At 36.8% G+C, this 25,340-nt stretch overlaps 1 protein-coding gene across 12 annotated transcripts in view; it reads right to left on the reverse strand.

Moving 5' to 3' along the window:
- The window catches only part of Cask (calcium/calmodulin dependent serine protein kinase), a 361,845-nt gene that overhangs the window by 57,494 nt on the left and 279,011 nt on the right, over positions 1–25,340 (reverse strand). For all 12 annotated transcript variants that reach the window (XM_045140293.1, XM_045140292.1, XM_045140290.1 and 9 more), the window contains 2 exons: positions 14,734–14,855; positions 2,749–2,826 (listed from right to left, as the gene is read on the reverse strand). In XM_045140293.1, the coding sequence (XP_044996228.1) occupies positions 2,749–2,826; positions 14,734–14,855 (200 nt within the window). The remainder of the gene's footprint in view (positions 1–2,748; positions 2,827–14,733; positions 14,856–25,340) is intronic.

Raw genomic sequence — 25,340 nt, forward strand, 5'->3', positions numbered from 1 at the left:
TGACAATAATAAAAATGAAACAAAAAGTTTGCCTGTATTACTCAGCTATAATCCAAAAGGTAACTAAAAAACACAAAGTGATAAACCTGTAAAACATTTTTATTATAAGTTTAAATAACTTAATAAGATTATATTTTCCAAACCCACCACCCAAATCAATTTGTACTAAACGTTAATAACAGCTTGCTTTTATATCAATAGCATTACCATTTTTTTAAAACAGATGACATAAGCTTAAATAAAAACAATGTAAAGAACAATATGAATTAATTTAAATAATAAATTAATTAGTACATTTAAGTAATTTTCCTTGCAGTCTGGCAGAACTAATGCTATTCTCCATGCTCATCTTCTCACATAGAGAAAACCATGCTTCTGTTAATGGTTTCTAAGAGTGAATGACAGGGAACCCAAGAACATGTTAAAAAGATCTTTTTCTTCTGCAGTCCAGTTTTACTCACTAATTAGTTATGAACATTTTCTCTGCACTGGTGAAGATGATGTTTTCTTTTTTTTTTTAATTTTTTATTTTTATTTATTTATTTGAGAGTGACAGGCACAGGGAGAAAGACAGATAGAGGGAGAGAGAGAGAATGGGCGCGCCAGGGCTTCCAGCCTCTGCAAACGAACTCCAGACGCGTGTGCCCCCTTGTGCATCTGGCTAACGTGGGACCTGGGGAACCAAGCCTCGAACCGGGGTCCTTAGGCTTCACAGGCAAGCGCTTAACCGCTAAGCCATCTCTCCAGACCAAGATGATGTTTTCAAATACAATTGTTCTATAAAAGTTCTCCCTTCATTCCAGAATGTAATTAACTTGATTTAGGGCCACTAGCCCATCAGAGAGTCTGTTCTTTTTCCGGAGCAGACACCTCCTACTGTTCTCATTGTGGAAGGCTGGATTCATGGAGAGGATTACAAAGCGGTTTCAACTGAGTTCCAACCATGGAGCCAATCCAGGATTGCTTCAGCCCCACTACAGAGACCTCCACTTAGTAGGATTCCCCAGCTTCAACCCAAAAGCACTTCAGGAGGGGGCACCTTGAGGTCACTTAGCCTGAACCTCAGATTTCAGCACCATACCTACAATGCTGTCTGCTACTCAATCATAAACTTGGGGAAGAAGGAACAAACAGGCATCACATGTACACAAACACCCACACCCACCCACCCCTGGAATAACTTTCTTATTCAAATGTCTTTTTTACTGAGCATTGCTTTTGCTGATATTTCATGATGATGATCAGCCAGTTCTTTTTGATGTATTTTAGGCTTATCTTTCAGGAAATGACAGTAAGAAAAGACTAACTCTGTCCCTTGCTACCTTCAGGCCCATGACCTTAAAAACAGAGCCGTGGGGCTGGAGAGATGGCTTAGCGGTTAAGCGCTTGCCTGTGAAGCCTAAGGAGCCCGGTTCGAGGCTCGATTCCCCAGGTCCCACGTCAGCCAGATGCACAAGGGGGCGCATGCGTCTGGAGTTCGTTTGCAGAGGCTGGAAGCCCTGGCGCACCCATTCTCTCTCTCTCCCTCTATCTGTCTTTCTCTCTGTGTTTGTTGCTCTCAAATAAATAAATAAATAAAACAAAAACAGAGCCGTGATCTCCTTAGCATGGCTGGGGGAAATCTTCATCAGCTCTTCATTGTAAGATAGAGATTGTCCCCAGTGTGTCTGTTTCTGTGTCATGAACATTGTGTAGTGACACATGACTCCTCCCTATGATAGCTTTTTCCTTTCAATGAGTGCCCAGTGGACAAAGCAAGAAAATTCTCTCACTTTGTCCTGCCAAGGGTAGGCCTGTCAGCCACCATGCCATAAGGCTTCATTTCTCAACGCATATATAAGATTATCCAATATTTTCTAATAAAATTATGTTTAAAATCTGCTAGGAAACTGGACAATGTTCGTACACACCTGTAATCTTAGCATTGGAGAAGGAGGCAGGAAGAGTTGCAAGTTTAAAGCCAGCCTGAGCTATATAGTGGGATTCTATCTCAAAACAAAACAAAACAACAAAAGAAAAATACAAAACCAAAAATTTGCTAGAGAAGGGATTATGTCTTCAAAACTTTTTCATTCACTAAACAAACTGTATAAAAATACTTTTAAAGGAAATGTTAATTAGCATAAAGTTTGTCAAAAGATTAATAAAACTAGGAGTTCAGTAATGAAAAAATTTCTAAACTACTCTAATAATAGTGAAGAAAATTATAGAATAATTAGAAGTTATATTTAAGATGATCAAGTAGAAACAGAGAAATCCTTATCATATAATGTTAGGTAAAACATGATATATTTTGATTGGAGTTATATAAAATGTATATGCAAATGAACAATGACTGGAAAAAGTTTGTAGTAGATACCACTACATACATTTGACAATCATAAAAATAATTTCTTGGAACTCAATATGCTTAATTGCTATAGAAACTTAATTAGTTTTCAAATAGCATTACCTTAAAAGAGCAACTCAGATTTTCACAGCATGTCTATTTGTACCAAGTGCAGTAAGATTATTTAAAAAACATAAAATGGCTCTGTTAAAACATGCTCATTTACATAGCAGAACCAAAAGTAGAAATCTAGGCAATATTGTTGCTGAGATCTTTTCTGTATGCATGCTCAATGATAAACTTAGAATAACTGAATCTGGGTATAATGAGTCAAACTATGACTATAAGGAAAATGTCTCTTAATATGCAGCACAATAAAGATAGCAGATGTCAATACTTTTAGAAAATATACCACTTACCTCTTTGGCTCTCTGTACTGCATCACTTGGAGGATTCCTGATTTGTGGTGAAGACTTTGTGTTAATTTTGTCATACAGCTAAAAAGCAAAGAAGAAAATCCAATCAACACTCATAATTTTTTTGCCACAATCAACAGGTTCATATTTATTATTTTTCTAAACACTATTTTTCCTCTTGAAAAGGCAGGGTGATGGTTTCAGTGAATCTTCTCATTAATAATCTCTTAATCACTCCACAGAACTTGTCAGAAAGACTTTCATGCATATCATTTTGAAAACCTCTTTAAATAGAGGGACCAAAATTCTGTCAATGTGGCAATTTCTATAGCACTTAAAAGTCACTAATCTTGCAGCAAAAATCACAATGACTTTTCCTCTGACAGAAGCAACATTCAATAACATGAACATGGAGCAAAATGAGAGAGTTTTCTGGCTGAGCCAAGTCTGAAAGAATTTTCACAGAAGCCTAAATCTTGGGAAAGGGAAAATGTAGCTCCTAGGAAGGAATGTTCTCAAAAGGTCTATGCTAGCTAGCTTCAGTAGGGCTGTTCATTAACAGAATCAGTACTTGAATCCTTCAGCAGGAACTCAAGGACATAGACTTTTTCTTTTTCTTTTACAAATTCAAAGAGTGTGAACAGACACTGAAATGGAGCTAAATATATTTAAAATCTCTCACAAACCTAAGTGATTTAACTTTAACTTTTTGAAGAACATTAATTATTCAAAGAAATACCATGCAGTTTAGAAACACAATTAAAATGTTAGCTTCTATCTCAAATGAAATGGCTAATAGTCAAAGGTTTGCTTTGAAAAGTACGAAGTTAAAAATGACACTGGCTAGTCTGGAAGCTTGTATTTCCTAATATCTCTAAAATAGTTGAGATCTGGGTGTTAGTTTTGTTCCTTTTTTTCCTCCTCACTTTTCTCTGTATATCAAGGCTAGTTGGGAGGTGAAACACTGACTGTAAACATTCTTCAGATTATAGTTTGCTTTGTTTATACTTATACAAGATAATATTTATGGCTTGTAAATATTTGGGCATTAACATAGACATTAAAATGCCTAACAAGACAAAACAAATGTCTAAAGGGAACCATGTGAAAATACAGGCCATTTTAAATGATGTCATTTAATTAAAGCACTAATAAATTGAAAATTAAATTGCTTAAATATATTACTAAAATATTACTTTAATTAAAACATCAACATTTTGGGAAACTGGTGGTATGTGGTTTGCATAGATCCTTGTGTAATGCATGTGGATATTCTCCATCTTTGCAATGTTTCCTATCTCTAGAGATTGCCAACTGAAAGCTGAATACACTTTCTCACAGAAATGTTATGAATTGTGATTATTTTCCCAGACTAGCCTATGAAAATAAAAAGAAATACTATACACATATATTTTAAAAATAGTAACAAAACCCCAAAAAACAAAATACAGCAAACCACATCAAAAATTAAACAAAAAGCCTCCCCAAGGAACCATTAATTACAAATATTTAAAATACATTTAACTTGTGCTGATACCAGCACAAGGGTGAAGGAGATAGACACAGAGACTCCCAAGACTTTGTCACTGAAATAGACCTAAAATGATCCCAACATGGCTCAGGAAAATTCACGGAAGAGGGGGCAGAAAGATTGTTAGAGCCATAAGTTGGATCATTATGCACAGAGACACTGCCTCTCCCTCATAACTGATGGCCACTCCCACAATGCAACACCCACAATCTTCATGGGGGGATGAGATGATGGATGTATATATACTATATACATAACTAATAAAATATATTAAACATGCAAGATGAGTAAGTCCTGAAATATCTGTAGTTAACAACATATTGTACACTTAAATTTGTTAAGAGGGTAGATTTCATGTGTTTTTATCATGTTAAAATATGTCAACACTTAAAAAGTTACTTAGTTATCCCTGACATGTCAAAATATTGATGTTTAGGCAAAGTTTAAAAATCTTAAATGAAGGCTGTAAAGATGGCTTAGTGGGTAAGGCATTTGCCTGCAAAGCCAAAGGGCCCAGGTTCAATTCCCCGGGACTCATGTAAGCTAGATGCACAAGGTGGCGCATGTGTTTGGAGTTCATTTATATATCATGAAGGCACTGGTGGCCCCATTTTCTCTCTCTGTCTATCTGCATCTTTCTCTCTCTCAAATAAAAAAAATAAAAAAATCCTAAATGACTAATTAAAAGATTAAAAAAAAATTTCAATCTTATTTTTAAAAAGAAAATTTAATTTGAGGCTTTCTAAATTGAATGCATTGTCACCTTACGATATCTAATTCCACCACAAATTTTAAGTTTTACCTTTTTCTTGATCAAGGTTATTACCTAATACAACTTCTAACATGTTCAAATGACTGGTATTAGTTTAATAAATACCTATTAACTTTTACTCATAAAGCAACAAATACTCCACAATTCCCCAAACGGGACACTAGATCTTTGACCTGGCCTTATTATGGCAAGTGCAGTCACGTATGTTAGTTTAGTAATTTTTTTATTTTTGGTGGAGGGAAGTGGCTGGAGAGATTGCTCAGTGGTTAAAGGCACCTGTATGCAAAGCCTGACAGCCCACGTTTGATTCCCTACTACCCATGTAAAGGTAGATGTATAAATTTGTGCATGCAAATATTTTCACCATACCTAATTCTTCCTTTTCAAGTATCTTTCAAGTCTGACTTATTTATTTAATGAGGTTTTTATCAGGTGGAGGAGTCTTTAGATATCAACATGATTTAATTCTTTCATTTTAAGGAAAATGCTATAAGCTTGGATAAATATTCCCTAAACCCCTATAGGTGATAAAGGATGGCTTGCCAGCCTGTGGTACTAACAGGAAGTGGGGCCTATTGAAAGGAAGTTAGGTCACTGGGGACTGTGCCCTCGATGGGGATGGGGATAACATTCCACTCCCTTCCTCTCTTTGATTCTTGACTGTCATGAGCTTTTTCTGCTATGCACTGCTGCCATGCCATAGGTCCCAAGGCATTAGGGCAAACTGACTGAGACCTATAAACCTATGAGCTAAAATAAACCCATTTTCCTTATAAATTGATAATCTCAAGAATATTTTTTGGGGGTGTGTACATATGTACATGTGAACTCCAGTGCATGCATGGAATACAGAAGGTAACTTTTGGGTGTTGGTCTGTACCTTCTACCTTGTCCAAGGCAGAATCTTTATTGTTCATTCCTTTGTTGGCCAGACTAACTGACTTGCAATCTTCCAGGAAATTTTCCTGTCTTTGTCTCCCATCTTTGATGTTAGTGTGATGGGATTAAAGAAGTCTGTCATAACTCGGACTTTTTTATGTGGGGCCTGGGGATCTGAATTCAAGTTCTTAGTTAAAAATTATTTTATTTATTAGAGAGAGAGAGAATGAATGGGTACACCAGGACCTCTAGCCACTGTGAACAAATTCCATATGCATGCAGCACTTTGGGCATCTGGCTTTATGTGGGTACTGAGGCATCAAACCTGGCTCGTTAGGCTTTGCAGGCAAGAGTCTTAACCACTGAGCAATCTCTCCAGCCCTCAGGTATTTATATTCGCATGGTATCTTATCCACTAAGTCATCTCCCTAGCCCGTGTCCCAGGTACTTTGTCACAGTAACTGAAAGCTAACAGAAGAAAAAGCTCATGTCTCAGTTGAATGCAACGCTCAGGGTCACAAAGACAGAGCAATAGAGAATAAGACCTTGGCCTGCTGACATGCTCTTTTCTCTCATACCAGATCTCTTCAGCTTGTGTTGGAGTTCACTAAAAACCAATATGTGAGCCGGGTGTGGTGGCGCACGCCTTTAATCCCAGCACTCGGGAGGCAGAGGTAGGAGGATCGTCGTGAGTTCTAGGCCACCCTGAGATGACATAGTTAATTCCAGGTCAGCCTGGACCAGAGTGAGACCCTACCTCGAAAAAACAAAAACAAAAACAAAAACAAAACAAAAAACCAATATGTGAGGGAAAAAAAAAACTGTAGAAAATGCTATTCAGAAACTGCAGGAAAAATATACAAGATGTGATTTGAAAGCTATTAATCAGCTGAAGCCCTTGCCATGTTAAAGAATGTTAGAATCTTCACTTTATCCTGGACAAACAGGAATTTTTATGGTTATTTGGACCTATATTGTCTGCATCATGACCTCTCAACCCTGTTGTGTTATATGAAAGCAATTATTAACAATCTATAATTAAACAGACATAGTTGTGTTTCAATAAAACTATCAAACAGGTGGTTGGCTGGATATCTCTTAAGGGTAGTAATTTCTAATCTCTACTCTAGAAGCTTAATTTCAAGGTGTGCTGGAACATGAAAATAAATTTCTTGTTGCTGTTTGCTTTCCTTGAATCTGTAGATCATGAATCTATTTATAAAGCTGAGATGCTAAAGGGATGGAAGATGGAGGGAAGAATGTTAACAATTTATTCCTAGAGGATACAGAGATCATTACTGTTTGCTTTCTTTTTAACTTATTTACATGAGAGAGATAAAAAAGGGGGTGAGAAAGAAAGAAAAAGAATGTGCATGCCAGGGTCTCCTGCCATTTTATTTTTTTAAAAAAATATTTTATTTATTTGTGAGAAAGACAAAGAGAGAGAGAGAGACAGGGAGAGAGGGGGGGGGAGAGAGAGAGAGAGAGAGAGAGTGTGTGTGTGTGTGTGTGTGTGTGTGTGTCAGGGCCTCCAGCCACTGCAAGGTGCATGCGCCCCTTTGTGCATCCTGGAGATCTGAACTGGGATTCTTTGGTTTTGCAGGCAAAGGTCTTAACTGTCAAGCCATCTCGCCCTCCCCCTCCTGCCACTTTAAATGAACTCCCGATGCATGTGCCACTTTGTGCATCTAGCTTTACATGGGTACTGGGGAATTAAACCCAGGCTTTGCAAGCAAGTGCCTTTAACCACTGAGCAATCTCTCCAGCCTCCTTTTTTTTTTTTTTTTAAGAAATAAGTTACCCAAGTTCAGCACTTTTTACAAAGAGAAAACAACCACACACACAGCACCAAGGCAAAAACAAACAAAAAAACCCCAAACAAGGAAATGTGAACAACTGCAAGGGGAACAGGCTGTCTTATACTGCCTTATTCTCAGATGTATTCTCTGCCCATCTTTGGCACTGGACCAGAGACGACCACACACAACTACATGGACATACTTGATCTCTGTCTCAAGGAGAGTCAGCCCCGTTCAATTGTAAGGTTGTATTCTACATTTCAGATGCTTTAAAAAGAGTGGAATAAAGTCGGCAGATCTCCTGAGATTGTACTTTGCCAAAATAAAAATGGAATCCATTCATGTGCCACCTTTAATTTATATTTAAGATATTAAATGAAGTTTTGTTTTTTATCATACTCCATTATGCTTGACTCTTCTGATTTCTTAATTCTCAAATAGGAGCCTACATTTTGTTCAAAGTTTTATGTATAGTACTTATCATATTCTTCATTTAAAATAGAATCGGTGGGAGAAGCTATCATATAACTATTTCTGGATTATATATACCATCAGCTTTTTCTTTTTTTATTTTTATTTTTTTAAATTTTTTTCTTTAATTTTTTATTTATTTATTTGAGAGCGACAGACACAGAGAGAAAGACAGATAGAGGGAGAGAGAGAGAGAATGGGCGCACCAGGGCTTCCAGCCTCTGCAAACGAACTCCAGACGCGTGCGCCCCTAGTGCATCTGGCTAACGCGGGACCTGGGGAACCGAGCCTCGAACCAGGGTCCTTAGGCTTCACAGGCAAGCGCTTAACCGCTAAGCCATCTCTCCAGCCCCCATCAGCTTTTTCTTGGCACAAAGAACACCAAATCTAAGGAACAGAATACTAACTAGTTGATACAAGGTTATAACTTTTCCAACCATACTATGGACATGGGTCTAAAAATGAACAGGCTTGGAAAGGTACAGAATGCTGAAGCTCATTAACAGCCCCTAACTTTACAGACACCAAAGCAGCTAGCTGCTGGAAAATAAATTTTGAAGTGTCAAGTATGCAGCTGCCATGTATGTAATAGAATGTGCCTATTATCTTAATAAAATGGGCAATAAAAAAGGCACAATAGTGATGAGATGGAAATGACTCACTCTGGAAATAATATCTTATTAGGAATTTCCTTCATAGTTTCTGTGAATCATGTGTGAAGAAGCTGGGCGAATAGTAACAAAGTTCCAAGGTTACTTTTTTTTCAATGAACTGAGAAAAATCAGTCATACTTTGAATCATCTAGGAAACCAGCCTCTGGGTATGCCTGTGAAGGATTGTCTTGATTAGAATAATTGAGGTGGAATGACCCACCTTAAGTGTGGGGGATATCACTCCACAGGGTGGGGTTCTAAGATAGATAAAAAGAAGAAAGCTGAGGATTAGCTAGCATTCATCCTTCTCTGTTTCCTTGCTGTAGGTTGAATGTGACCAGCTGCTTCAATTTCCTAATTCCATTCCTTCCTCTCCATAATGTATTGTAACCTTGAACTATACCCTGAAATGACCTCTTCCTTACTTAAACTGTATCTTGTCAGGAATTTGGTCATAGTAATGAGAAAAGAACTAATAGAAGTATTTTTTCACATATACTTGAAATCCAGCAAAATGTTAGGAAAGGTGATTTAATATTAAAATGCAGGGAACTGATAGTCAAGTACTACATTGTAGCTGCTTTTGTTTTTAAAAGTTTTAAAAATATTTTTATATTTTTATTTTCAAGGATAGAAAAAGAGAGATGGGGGGAAGAGAGAGAGAGAGAGAGGGAGGGAGGGAGGGAGAGGGAGAGGGAGAGATAGATAAAACACATGAGTGCACACCAGAGCCTCTAGCAGCTGCAAAGGAACTGCAGATGCATGCATCACATAGTGCATCTGGCTTTACGTGGGTACTGGGGAATTGAACCCTGGTTGTTAGACTTTGCAGGAAAGCTCCTGAATTGCTGAGCCATCTCTCCAACCCATAGATGATTTTCTGAAATCTAAAAATTTATTTTTCTTGCTCAAGTTTACATATCAGCTTACCATCTTCAGCTTTGAAACACCACAAAAAGGAAATACTGTAGTGGCATGGACCTACAGTCACATCCATTCAGGCTGGAGCCTAGGAGTTCATAGCCAGCCTGGAAAACCTGTCTCTTAAATTAAAAAAGAACAAACAAAAAAAAAACGTACTTTCAAAAGCCTTAAGCCAGATGGATCATTAAATATAATAGCATTACATGGCATAACAGTGTAAAGACATTCTGATGGACCACACGGGTGTGAAAAATCTAAAATGGTATTTCCAAAATTACAATTAAACTCTGGGAAGAAAAGCTTACAATTAAAAGCACACTTACAAATCTAAGAATATATATGCATCATTGTGATACTATGATTTACAAGAAGAAATCAACATCATTCTGGCCATTTTTTGGTGTAATTTGCCTATCCTACCAGTACTAAAATTGTTTAAGTTTTTAGTAATAAGAAAATACTCAAACATCAGTCATGCATATGACTCTCTATCTGCATGAAGCTGATGCATTTCATTTATTTGAAGATTTACTTTCACTTTCTTTGAATATTACCATTACAAGTTGTGTTATGTGCTGACCATGTCTGCAAATGTTCAGAAAACATGTAAACCAGCCAAATTTTACATAGATTAAACTGAACTTACTTATCATCTAAAAAAATATGCTAGGGCTAGCGAGATGGCTCAGTGGTTAAAGACACTTGCTTGCACAGTCTGACATCTTGGCTTTGATTCCTCAGTAATGTTAGAGGCACAAAGAGGTACATGCACATAGGTTCTTTGCAGCAGCAAGCCCTGATGCCCATTCTCTCTTTCTATTTCTTTCTCTCTCTCTCTGCTTGCAAATAAATAAATAAATAAATAAATATTTTTTAAAAGAAGTATGCTAAATTCTCAAATATAGTGAGAAAATAAAGAAGCAAGAATCCTAGTTTAGAATTTAGGCTGTATCCAGGTAGGATGTAGCTCATATTGGAGAACTTGAGTTGGAAATAGAGTAGGGATTGTTTGTAGTGGTTAGAAGCTCTTGAGTTAGTTATCCCAGCAAAGCTTTAGCCTAATAGCATAGCAGTGACATGCTAGCTTAAAAACTTAAGTGAAGTTCTCAGAAGGTGCCCAAATGACTAATAATATAACACTCTAAGATAACTGAAAGATCAGTATATCTAGGCTAACTCAAAACAAAATGGTTTGGATCCTAACAAAATAACTGTATGCAGGCCTTTAACTGGCTTAGATTTAATCTGTCTGTGTTTAGGGATGCTTTTTTTTCCAGTATTACTACAGCATTGAACTTACTGTCATTTATTTTTGAATCCAACAAATTAAGATCTGCTGTCTTAAAATGCTGTCTTTTTGGTGGCTTAACAATACAGGCCCATGTGGTGCACCTCTGGTCAGTTGGCAGCTTTTTCTGAAAAACTCAAACATTGGCCTCAAGATGACCTAAATAGATTGTTATCTAGGTTTTTTTGTTTAGTTGGCAAATAGCTCTAAAATTAAGTCCTGTAAGAAACAAATCACATTGCCCATTCTTGAGCAGGCAAAAAATAATAAAATTAAAAAAAAAATCAACAAATAGTGCCAAAAACAAAACAAAAACCAGGAGGAAAACACCCAGTTATATAATATGATACAGTCAAATTTCACTTTGCTTTAATAAAGTCTTTTTTGGGGGAGAGGGTTAGCATCTCAGATATCTTAGGCTCGCCCCAAACTCCTTACGTAGCCAAGAATAATCTTGACCTTCTGATCTTACTGTCACTACTTCTCATGTGCACCACCATGTCAGGTTTATGTGGTGCTGAAGAAGAAACCTAGTACTTCTTGCATACCAGGCAAGCACTCTATCATCAGCCTAGCTCCTGTTTTAATAAAACTTTCTGAGGGACGGTACTTTTTAAATTCTCAATGCAAGAGTTTGCCCAACTGTGAGAAATTTTCACTTTGATTCAAACTTCCTATTTTTTAAGAAAGTGTCAAAACCTCATTTCTAGCCCCATTCTTCTTATGCATGTATGATTATAGTCAAAAGATTATTTACATTTAATGACTATCTCATTATTAACCTGCTGCTTTAAAATACATCAATGTTATGTTAGGCTGCTATATGATATTTCATTTAATTACTTTTGGAAGGAACAGGAGTTTTATTTCAAATGGGCAAGCACTATGCATTTATATAAGTAGCTGTAACAAAAATGAGTTTCTTGAAAAAGAAAACAACACAAAGTCTGGCAGGAGTGGTTTTATGAGATCATGTTTGAAGGGCCACAAAAGAAGAAAACAGCTGTGTTCTTGGATTGTGGATCTGGAAGCCACTCCTTGGTTATTCTTCAACTGAGCAAACCACATTCCTTTCTAGGAAGAACTCCTTCATTTCTTTTAGAATTTATGATGAACACTCAGTGTTTGTACTTTGAAGTCCTTAAAAACTTCCTTTGTGTTTTAGTAAAGTTGACTATAGTGCTCTAAAAAGAGACTGGCATTAAGTGGGTGCTACGGACAAGATGATTCCTCACTTCAGTATTCTACAGCATGTTCTGAATTTTTTTTTTTTTCTGTTGTGGTAGTTTGATTCAGGTGTTCCCCATAAACTTAAGTGTTCTGAATGCTAGGTTCCCAGCTGATGGAGATTTGGGAATTAATGCCTCCTGGAGGCAGTGTATTGTTGGGGGCGGGCTTATGGGTGTTACAACCAGTTTCCCCAAGCTGGTGTTTGGCACATTCTCCTGTTGCTATTGTCCACTTTATGTTGGCCAGGGGGTGATGTCCACCCTTTGCTCATGCCATCGTTTCCCCCTGCCATCGTGGAGCTTCCCCATCGAGCCTGTAATCCAAAATAAACCTCTTTTTCCACAAGCTGCTCTTGGTCAGGTGATTTCTACCAGCAATGCGAACATGACTGCAACACCTGTTATACAATTTTTTAAACCACAAAACACGGATAGTAGATGAGTGGGTTTCTAAGTTTTTTTGTCCAACTGCTGGGGATCAATTCATGGGGACTTGCACATGCTAAGCAATTGATCTACCACAGAGCTACATCTCCAGTTCATGCCTATTTCTAAATTATGTTTTCTAGCTCCCTCTATACTTCTCTTGGCAAAAGTAATGTGATACAGCTAATTCCAATCCTGATCCTGCAATATTCGTCATGTCATCTCTTCTCTCATCTCTTGGCAGGATACAAGGATACGGTGGAAGATGCTACGACATGGGAAGGTAGCAGAGCCACACAGTGGAAGAATTCTGGGCCCCTGAGTGTAGAATAGAATTCCCTTGCCTACTGGCATAAGACTATGAAGTGAGCAAGAAATAACTTTTTCTCTGATAAGCCACTCATATTTTAGAACTAAATGTTATAGCAATTACTGAGCTCAGATTAATATATGTACTATACAAAAACTCAAACTATGGAAATTGGATAAATTATTTGAACCAACCAAACTCATGGAGTAAGGCAACTGTTAAATACCTATAATTACATAGTGTGGAGCAGAGACTTAATTAGACATTCTTAGCATAGTTTTCCCCAGATGATCTTAACCAAAACAGGGAACTCTACTCAGCATTTCTAGTAAAAGATATACACCTGAATTAATTTGTGAACTGCTTTCAAGGAAGCTCAACATGTTTGCTTCCTGCAGGACATCTCAGAGCTGTCAATATAACAGTGTACAGCATGAAAGCCATCACAGCAACACCTATAGAGTATCTACCAGAACAATGTACTATAGATTATTTGGGGAAAATTTTGCTTTAAAGTAATCTCCATTATATGATGGGTTCATCAGGTACTACAAACCAGTTCTAGTCACTCCAAAGTAAGTGTTCTCTTATTAAAGAAAGTGTTTCTTTTTTTTGTTTGTTTGTTTGTTTTTGAGGTAGGGTCTCACTCTGGTCCAGGCTGACCTGGAATTAACTCTGTAATCTCAGGGTGGCCTTGAACTCACGGCGATCCTCCTACCTCTGCCTCCCAAGTGCTGGGATTAAAGGTGTGTGCCACCACGCCCGGCTTAGAAAGTGTTTCTTAAATGTACTACTGCCATCAGAATTATCCCAGAAAGATTGCACTGTAGAGTGAATCAAGCTGAGAAAGGCACTTTATTTAAACTGTGATTGATCTGAAGGAAGATATTTTGTTTGGGCTCTAATCTGTTGTCAATGAAGCCTGTCAAGTTTAATGATGCAATATATTCTTATCTTTTAAGGAGAAGGGCCCATGAATCCCAGTGATGTTAAATAATAATTGGGTGTGTACATATAGTCCACTGCAAAATATTGCATATGCTTTTTTCATTCCTACATACATGTTTGAAGCACAGTGTTTTAAGGTAAGGCAATCAAAAGTAACCACAGTTAAGATTAATACATTATTCTAATTGAAATAAAGATTCTTCAGTATCAGAATTGTGCACTTGTAAGCTGCCAGGCGTGGTGGCACACACCTTTAATCCCAGCACTCGGGAGGCAGAGGTAGGAGGATCGTCGAGAGTTCAAGGCCACCCTGAGAGTACAGAGTGAATTCCAGGTCAGCCTGAGCTAGAGTGAGACCCAACCTCGAAAAAACAAAACAAAACAAAAAAATAAAATAAAATTGTGCACTTGTATGCATAATTTTATAAACATAAGTACCCATAATTTTTCCCACCATGACTTTGCTAGGTCATACTACATTGATAATACACACAAGCTTTATTTATTTAAATCATGAATCTATGATGCATGATTTCTCATGTCTCATAGATTTAAGGCAATTGAAAAAGGATTGTCATAAGAGATGTTTGGTAATTCCTGTAAAGTAAAAATGTATGCTAGACAGGGGAGGGAGGGAATTACCATGGGTTATTGTCTACAACTATGGAAAGTTGTCAATAAAAAATAAATTAAAAAGATATATGTTAGATACTGAGCATTCTGAGAACAAATGCAATTAATAAAAAGATGTGACTTACATCTAGCAGTGTGTGAAGATGCTGATCCTGGAAAACACTGTGTAGAAAATCTAGGTCTTTTTCACTGCAGTCTGTAAGTGCGTGAATCTCTTCAAGGCTGTCCAGCACCTGAGAGACGGCTCCTTAGGGGACAAACAGAAAAGAAACTGGTAGTGCGCAGTCAATGTCACACTAACCTTTGTAACTTTAACCTGTATTTAAGAACAATGAACATCACAACATGAAAGGCTACTGTTTATGACGGAGAGGTTTCAATTCATAGCATTTAAGGGCAAAATACCAGTGAATTTATGTTCTTAATATATGTCTTCCTTTTTCAAAGTAAATCAAAGCCCCTCTTATTTGTCTTAAGACCTGTAACTAAGAGATTAAAAGATCTGGGTGTAGCTAGTTATGCATCAGCAAGACAGTAAGAGTGTTAGGACCCCAAGGTATTTTGAAATATTATCTAAACAATACAGGTGGGCCTTTTATACAAGGGCATTCCATCAAGAAATGACAGTACAGCCAAATATAGGTCTATACGTCTAGACGTGCAATCCTTCAATTGGGAGCTCTTGCTGCTTAAAATAAGCTTTAGAGATTCTTTTAAGGCTCAATGTTTAGTTACCAAAAATCTCAGTCAATTCCATTGGTTACTTTACATACAAAGTCAAGAGAATCAAAGTCATTCTTACTCTCTTGGGACCTTATCCAGACAAAATATCAAAGGGTGGGTAGGTAGGTATACTAATTGGATACTTCTAAATACTAGATCAAATTTTAAGGCAAATCATTTTTATAGGAAAAAGTGAATGGAAGTGGTGTCCTGTCTTGACATTTCCTTATAACCAGAACACTGAGTAGGTATTACATTGGAAAGATACATATGAAAAGTGTCAAGTTTATTTACACACCCTTAAAGAACTGATTAACCTATGTTACTCTGCAGACAATACATACACATTATATATAATTTATATATTCCATAAAAAAGGACCCCAAGAGGTGAAGTGTCAGATCATTCGTATATTCATATACCTCAGAGAAAGTCTAAGGATAAGTGTTTTGTTGCATGGTTAAGTCTTCAGATAGTGGTCCTCCACCAAAGGGATTTTGCTCTCCCAGTGGACAATTCTTAAGAGTCCTGAGATAGCTTTAGTTGTCACAACAGCAGGGGGTAGAAACAATGTTAGTAGAGTTGGGATTGAGAAACACTGTTTTACATAAAGACACAATGTTCTTCTGTAGCCAATTTTAATTCTTGTCTTAGACTTAATCTACTATCATGCTTTCTTTTTTTTATTTTTTTGTTCATTTTTATTTATTTATTTGAGAGTGACAGAGAAAGAGGCAGATAGTGAGAGAGAGAATGGGTGCGCCAGGGCTTCCAGCCACTGCAAACAAACTCCAGATGCATGTGCCCCCTTGTGCATCTGGCTAACATGGGTCCTGGGGAGTTGAGCCTCGAACCGGGGTCCTTAGGCTTCACAGGCAAGGGCTTAACCGCTAAGCCATCTCTCCAGCCCACTATCATGCTTTTATTGGTAAGAATGTAAATCTTGTACTTCAATTTGGTAATTCCATTTGCAAAACCTACCCTAAGGAAAAAAATAGCAGGTTCATGTATAATGTTATTTATCATATAAATAGAAGAAAATCTCATACACAATGATTACATAAATTATAGGATATCCTCATAGCAAAATAAAAAGCTGAATGAAAATTGTTTTTTGAAGAATTTTAATCTTTGGGGTTGACATTCCCCCATATTAATTCTCTAGAGATTCACCGAGGTTGCTGTGTATATTAGTACTTTGTTCCTTTTTATTGCTGGGTAGTAGTCCATTGCTAATTTGAGCATTCATCTGTTGAGAAGTAACTTGACGATTTTAAATTTTGGATAATTATACCTGTCAGGCTGTTGCCAGTATTTCTCTGGAAAAATTAAGTAGGTATTTAGTGGGCACAAGATACTACTAGGTAGAAAAATCAGTCCTCATCTTCCTTGCTATTCTCTTTTTTTTCTTCATGGTAGGGTCTCGCTCTAGCCCAGGCTGACCTGGAATTCACTATGTGGTCTTGAGGTGGCCTCAAACTTACAGTGATCCTCCTACCTCTGCCTCCCAAATGCTGGGATTAATGGCACACACAACCATGCCCAGTTTCCCCTGCTACTCTTAAGGTTGTATTAAACTAATCTATTTCTTTCTACCTGCTCTCAGGATTTTAAATTTGCTAAGCAGAAAAAAAAAAATCTATAAATTAGGCAACAGCCAACTTTCTCCATCCCTTATTGGAAGAATTATCCTAAATGTTCCTCTGGATCCCTGCCTCCAGCACAAAATCAATAGCAGAATTAAATGACATAGGGGGTATCAACTTATTAAAACCAGTTCTAAACTGCTAGAATTACAAAACTATGATAATGAAGATACCAATGAAGTAAGATTTTTTTTTATATACTTAAGTCAACAGATAACACAAAAGCCCAATTATCACTTTCATTCAGTGATCTTAGTAGAACTTTGTCTGGTTTATTATTGTCTCTATATAGTGTCACTTGCGTTGATGTGTAATCCATGTAGTGCTTTATTAATAATATTAAAATAATGCAATCATGCATTAAGAGATACCAAGATGGCCAGGCTGATGATTAGGAAACAAATTTGGCTATACCTGTATACCTGACCAGGGATGCATCCTTGGTTTGGGAATTTCCCAAGTGCTCTTGTGTCATTCTTGTCCAATCAACACATTCCATGTCTTACTTATGTGGATATATCTTTACTTTTTTGGAGCTATACAATCCTTTAGGCAGGTCTATATGTTATTCATTCTTTAACATCCATGAATTATGCACTATGTTAATTAAGTCATTAAGTATTCATAATAGTAGCAGCTGCTAATTCTTGGATGTCTATTATTTGCCAGACACATCTTCAGACCAACACAGTAAGGCAGATATAATATCCCACCTTTCTAGATAGGAAGCTGAGGTTCCAAGCAGTCCAGGAAGGTTCCAAGTAGGAAGTGGTACTCAACCCTGCATTTGTGCGGCTCCCAAGTCTTTGTCTGGTTTGCTATATTAATTGGGTATGCTATATGATTTATGCATAGATATGGACATTGGAAAAGAAGTTCACCCTATTAAGTTAGACCATAATCAAGTTTCTTACTGAGTGTTCCTGCTTTTTGTCAGGCACTAGGGAGGGGCTTCAGAGAAGACAGACATATGATCTCTGGCCTTGAGGAAGGGGCTCTCAGGTTAATATGTGAAGAGGAACGCTACATCTTGAAGTACACAATACAGCAAAGAAAGAACACAAAGTGATATACAAACTGATTGCCTAGGGAGGAGCTGGGCAGCGTTGGGGAGGAGGGAAATAAGCAAGAGTTTAGCACCTTAACTAAGGGGGTGAATCTGCTCATGGACCCACTGGATAGATACCTTTCTGGAAAGATCCAAGGTATCAGTTAGCCTGAATACTCAAAGTCTCTAAAGGTCTGTTAAACCTCTTGACCTGATACCTCTTTTGAATTGGCTTATAGTCTTTCCATGTAAAATGGGATTAATTCCGTGGTTTGAATTGTGTAAAGAAGCACTTTCCAAGTTGTATTCAGTTTGCCTTATTACCAGCTTTGGAAACATGGTCCTAATTTTAAGTTTTTATCATTAAGTAGGAAAGTTACAGCTTTCATTTCATTTCTATTTCATCTTTCAAACTGAATAAAGATGTTTTGGGCTCAATTATAAAAATTTTTCTTCACCCTTAACCATTTATTATTATTTTTTTCTTGGTTGTAGTGCTGGAGATGGATCTCAGGACCTCACTCTTGGCAGGCAAACACTCTATCACTGAGTAATACTCCAGATCATTTAAATACCATCATTTAAAGCACCCATTCTAGGTATTTCTTTCTCTGGGTATGGCCAACAGAACCACAGAACAAATTCTTGGTCAGATAAAATTTTGTATAACTAATATCTTTAGTTTAACATCAAGCCCATATAAATGGCTCATATTTTTTTCAATTACAAACAAATAAAAACACTATTTGTTTCAGATTTTAAGCACAGACAATAGTGATCATTAATATACACACAAACATGATTAAGTTGTTACTAGATCTCATTGTATAGATCAATACTGTCTTGTAGGAAAGAACTATTCATTTTTCTGAAAGACTCAAAATGAAGCTTTTCTACATAAATGACTAAATAAGTTTATAACTGCATTAAAAAAATAACCAATCAACAAATACAGTTTCTTTAATTGGCAGAACTGTAGGTATCTGATTTGCCTTGGTAGTGTAGGCTGAACTTTGTAGAGTAATTTGTACAAAAAAAATACTTCACCAAAAGGTACTTGATTTAGATGATTTTTCAGAAAATTATGGAGAATTGAGAGTAAATTATTAGAACAAAAGACTATAGAAAACAATTATATTTTGACACAGGGCCTCATTCTTTAGACCACACTGGCCTTGAACTCCTGATCCTCCTGCCTCAGTGTTCCAAGATATGGGATTATAGGTATGAGCCACTAAACCAAGATAAAGACATAATGGAATTTCCCATTATAGTAACACATGTACAGTAGCTTATAACTCCCAAAGTGTTTTTACCCTAGCTATCTCATGACTTTACAATAATTCTGCCCGCAGACATGAGTCTTTAAATTTGAAAAACTATAGGTTCATGAGCCTCCACTACTCCACTACTCTCAGCAATGAATAATTTGCATTTGGTAATGCCTTGATATCTGGTTTCTTGTCACCTTTTTCCCTAGTCACTTCTTAAAAAAATTTTATTTATTTATTTATTTATTTATTTATTTATTTATTTATTTATTTGAGAGCGACAGACACAGAGAGAAAGACAGATAGAGGGATAGAGAGAGAATGGGTGCGCCAGGGCTTCCAGCCTCTGCAAATGAACTCCAGACGCGTGCGCCCCCTTGTGCATCTAGCTAACGTGGGACCTGGGGAACCGAGCCTCAAACCGGGGTCCTTAGGCTTCACAGGCAAGCGCTTAACCGCTAAGCTATCTCTCCAGCCCACCCTAGTCACTTTTTAAACTCAATTATATTTACCATATAATTTTTTAAAAAATAGCATTTGGTTAAAGTTTTTACACTAATGAATTATGTTCTGTCTTCAGAACGGTATTTGATCTTTTTTTTCATTTAGTTAGTTTAGTAATTGAGTTGGTATCTAAAAATCAGGTTGATAATCATATATTTAAACATTGAACATTTCTACTTTCTCAAACAAACTCTCTGATATAAACAAATTTTCGAAAAGGTTTTCTGCTACTATTATTAAATAACAGTTAAAACAATATAAATCTGTCTGCTACTTTAAATTTTTTCCAAGACTATTTATTTAAAGAGAAATATGTTTCTAAGGTCAATAAAACCTCTGGGCCCAGAACAATTTCACTTCAAGACATGAAAAGTATCAAGAAAAAAATAATGTGCCAAGTCAAAATAACCCAAATGGACAACAGAAAAGTAAACTAAAAAGTTCTCAGTTTCAAAGTAGGTTTAGTCTTTCTCAAAATGTTTCTCACATAGTAAACTATGAAAAATTCCACATATGTGGAACGTTTGACAGAACTGTACCTACCACTCAGACTATGAAGTTGTTAACAGCTTACTGTATATCTTTACCACTGTTGATCCAATTATTCATCTACCAAGTCATATCAGTTTTCACTTATTTCAAAGTAAATAGCAGAGTAGCTAACACCAGTCACTTCACCCCTAAACACTTCAACAAATACTTCAATTCTTGAAGGCTGGGGAGGTGGGTCAGTGCATAAAATCATCAGAACCCATGTTTTGAAACAAGGTAAACACTGCAGCAGGTGTCTGTAATCCCAGCATGCCTATAGTGAGATGGGAAACAGAAATAGGAAAATTTTGTGGAAGCATGTTCAACAGCTACCCTCAGAAACACAGTAGTGAACAATGAGAAAGGCCCTGACTTAATGTGAAAAGCAAGGACTGACATCTGGTATTGTCCTCAGACCTCCACATGGGTGCCATGGTATATACTCGTGCATGTGTGCACAACAAAAGATTTCTGTCCTCTTTTTCAGGTACATAGAGACAGGTATCTGCAGTGTACCATTCAATAAACTTTCATGGACCTGTGTGTTCCAAACTGTTATTATTATTTGAGGTAGGCTGTTGTTCTAGCCCGGGCTGACTTGAAATTTATTATGTAGCCTCAGGATGGCCTTGAACCACATGGTGATCCTCCTAAGTCATCTCCCAAGTGCTGGGATTAAAGAAAGGCATGTGCCACCACGCCCAGCCTGTTAGCAGTTATTTTGATAATTATTTGTGTGCATTTTAAAATTTTTTTTTCATTTTAGACCATTTCACACATGCATATATTTTAATCTTATTCCCCCAGTTACCCCAATTTATTCCTTTTTCCTTCCATTAACACCCTTCTTCTTCCTTTCATGCCTTTTTAAACCCTTCAGTTAAATTAGGGTTGCTTGCATGATTGTAGGTGGAAGATTATTTACTGTGGAGTGGGTAAATTAACAGTGGCTACACTACTGATGAACCTGATCCCCACCCCAGCAACTCTTAGATGCCATTAGCTACTCTGGGAGGTCTGGGGTCTCATGTATCCTTCTTCCATCAGGTGAAGTATTGACAGGCTCAATTTTGTGCTGGAAGCCACAGTTCATGAGTATAGTATAATGGTCATGTCAAATCCAGAACACAGCATTTCACAGCTTTCCTCCCCACCCACCTGCTCTTACACTCTTTCTTCCTTTTTCATGAGGTTCCCTGAACTTTGGATGGGGTGGTTTAGATATCCTGCTTGAAGCTGAACAAACAGTAGTCACTTATTCTTGGCAATTTTGTCAGCTATTAATGTTTGCATTATAGTAAGAAACTTCTGTGATTATGGCTTCAAGCAGTATCAATCTATGGGAACAAATATAGATATTTAAAAGGCAGTCTGACATAGTCAGCTACAGTAGTAGGTTCCACCCTAGTATCTATATCTCTAGCCACAGGTTTTGGCCAGGAATGAAATCCCTCTGTGGAGTGGGCCTTAAATCCAATAAGGAAGCAGTTGATTACTCCCATAAAATTAAGCAGCACTACTGCAGCACTGGACATATTGTGCCTGGCAGGTCTGTTGTGGAATACACAGAGTCTATATCTGAATAGGACTATTGATGGTTTTTATCGCCCAGCAGCTTGCATAATACCCCCGATACAAACAAAGCTACCTAGTAGGGAGGAAGCTTCTAGCTTAGTGTCTCTAAGCCCTGCAACCAAAATACGTGGTTTCTTGAGCAATAAGAACATACCAGCAAAATTTGATGGGAAACCAAAAGCAATGTTGATAGCCTACATTGCTTTAAAGGCCCCTGTAGTCTTCCTGACCAACAATTCATTGTGAGGCATTTCATTCTTGACACTAGAATTTATGATTTATAAACTTAGCTTCTGGGAGCAGTTTTATGCACTCACATGAGAATCTATATTTAAACACTTAAAAAAAGATTTATATTTGAATTGGCTTACCAAGTAGATTTTCATATGGCTTATTCATATATCTTTAGATTCATCTTCCCACTACCCCTTCTCTCCCTCATTCCCAACCCTATTTCTGCTTAAATATTTCCCTCCCACTACTACCTGCCTCAAGTCTCATGTCTTCTACTATCCCCCCCAACTCTTCCCCACCACTACATAGCCTCTTTCTAGCTTCTTGGCCTGCATAGACACTTTGATTTATAGCCATTAATGTGGAAACTCAAAACTGGGATGCAAGAGATACAGCATGTGGTATTTGTGTTTCTGACCTGGTGTTATATCACCATGACCTTTCTCATTTTCATCCATTTTCCTGCAAACTGCATTTTTCTTTACAGCTGAATTAAACTCCATTGGGTTTATGTACCATATTTTCATAAGACATTTATCAGTTGATGGGTATCTAGGCTCACTTCATTTCCTAGCTATTGTTAATACACCAGTAATAAACATGGGTGAACAAGTGTGTCTTAGGTAGAATTTCGAGCCTATAGGGTATGTACCCTAAACTGGTATAGCTATGCCATAAAATAGTTCTATTTTTACCTTTTGAGAAACATTCACACTGATTTCCATAATGGATATACCAGCTTGCATTCCTATCACCATGATTAAGGGTCCCTCTTTTTCCACACCCTAACCAGCATTTCTTGTCAAAGTTTTTGATAATAGCCATTCTGTCCAGCCTGAGATATAATCTCAAAGGACTTTTAATTTGCATTTTCCTGATGGCTAAGAATGTTGAACACCTTTAAAAATATTTATTTGTCATTTTAATTTCTTGTTCTGTGAACTCCCTGTTTAGTTCCATTGCTCTTTTTAGATTGAATTGCTTGTTTTCTTGATGTTTAGTTTTTTTTTTTTTTTGAGTTATTTGTGTGGTCTAGATATTAATCCTTTGTCAGATGTACAGTTGTCAGTATTTTTCCCATTCTGTAGGCTACATGTATACTTGATTGACTAATTTTTGTGCTGTACAAAAGCTTTTTAATTTCATGTGTTCACATCTGTCAATTATTTATCTCATTTCCAGAGCAACTGGAATCCTATCAAGAAAATTCTTACTATATGTTATATGATATTCTCTAAGCTTTCCTTTATCAGTTTCAGAGTTTTGAGGCTTACATAGAGGTTTTTAATCCATTTTGAGTTGATTTTTATACAGAGTGAAAGATAACAGTCTAGCTTCATTCTTTGACATGTGTACAACCAGTTTTCCTATCTCTTAACAATGTTGCATGTTCTCCAATGACTGTTTTTGGCATCTTCATGAAAAATCATGTGGCTTTAGTTATGTGGCTGGATATCTGTGTTCTCTACCCTATTATATTAATTTATCTGCTTGCTTTTATGCCAAAACAATGTTGTTTTTATTACTATACCTCTGTAATATAACTTGAAATTAGGTATACCTGACAAAGTTGTTAAAGGAAAGAAAACATTTACATGATAAAAAGTAGACTCAGGAATTTATGATCACCAAATCAGCTCTACATAGGATGCTGGAAGGAATACTTCAAAGGTAGGAAAAGGATAAACATAGAAAAGATAAATAATGGTAGGATAGTTTATAAGCAACCAAGGACTAAGAAAATAGCAAACACTACAAAATGACAGGAATCAGAATATACCCCTCACTAATAAGCCTGAATATTAATGGTCTAAATTCCCCAATCGAAAGATATAGATTAGCTGGGTGTGTTGGCACATGCCTTTAGTCCCAGCACTTGGGAGGCAGAGGTAGGAGGATCGCCATGAGTTCGAGGCCATCCTGAGAATACATAGTGAATTCCAGGTCAGCCTGAGCTAGAGTGAAACCCTACATCGAAAAACAAAAACAAAAACAAAAACAAAAAAGATATAGATAAGCAGAGTGAATTAGAAGACAAAATTCATCTCTTTGCTGTCTCCAAGAAACCCACCTCACCACATAAGACAGATACTATCTTAGTATAAAAGGATAGGAAAAAGATATTTCAAGCATTTTGAACCAGGAAACAAGCAAACATTGCTATCCTGGCATCTGACAAAATAGACTTCAAAGTAAAATTAATCAGGAGAATGCTGTTTGTGGTGGCATATGTCTTTTATCTCAGAACTCAGGAGGCAGAGGTAGGAGGATCGCTGTGAGTTGGAGGCCACCTTGAGACGATATAGTGAATTGCAGGTCACCCTGGGCTAGAGTGAGACCCTATCTCTAAAAACCAACAAAAAGTCAGGAGAGATAAAGGCCCCTTCATACTGACTAAAGATGCAATTTATCAATAAAGCAATAAAGTTCTAAACATTAAACACAGATGTACATAATTTCATAAAAAGTGCTACTAGATGTAAAGTTAGAGATTAACCTCAACACAATTATAGTGGGTGACATCAATACCCCACTCTCACCAATAGACAGGTCACCTTGGCAAAAAATAAACAAACATTCACAGAATATTTTAGCCAAACAATGGAGAACACACATTTTTCTCAGCAGTACATGGGACCTAGTCTAAAATAGGCATATTAGGACACAAAGCAAGTCTTAACAAATATAAACTGAAATAACTTCTTGTAGTATATCTTACTGCAGTGGGATAAAACTAGAAATCAATACCAATATAAAGTAAATACATCAGGTCATGGAGAATAAGCAATATGGTTTTAAATGACAGAAACAATCCCTGAAACAATCAAGAAAAAAATTTTAAAGTTCCTAGAACTGAATAAAAATGAAAATACAACATACTAAGACCTATGGGATACAATGGAAGTATTCCTGAGAGGAAAACTTTATAGCTCTAAGTACCTATATCCAAAAATCAGAAAGATCTGAAATAAATAACTAATGATACACCCTATGACCTTGGAAAAATAAGAATAAACCAAACACAAAGACAGCAGATGGGAGAAATAATTAAGATCAGGGCAGGAATTAATGAAATAGAAAAGAAAAAAAATATAAAGAAACGATAAAAGAAGGAGTTGGTTCTTTGATAAAAATAAATGAGATTAGCCCAGCTATAACACTCCTAGGCATATATCTGAAGGACTCATCTCATTTCCTTA

The sequence above is a fragment of the Jaculus jaculus genome, chromosome X (genome assembly GCF_020740685.1).
Source record: "Jaculus jaculus isolate mJacJac1 chromosome X, mJacJac1.mat.Y.cur, whole genome shotgun sequence".
NCBI lineage: Eukaryota > Metazoa > Chordata > Mammalia > Rodentia > Dipodidae > Jaculus > Jaculus jaculus.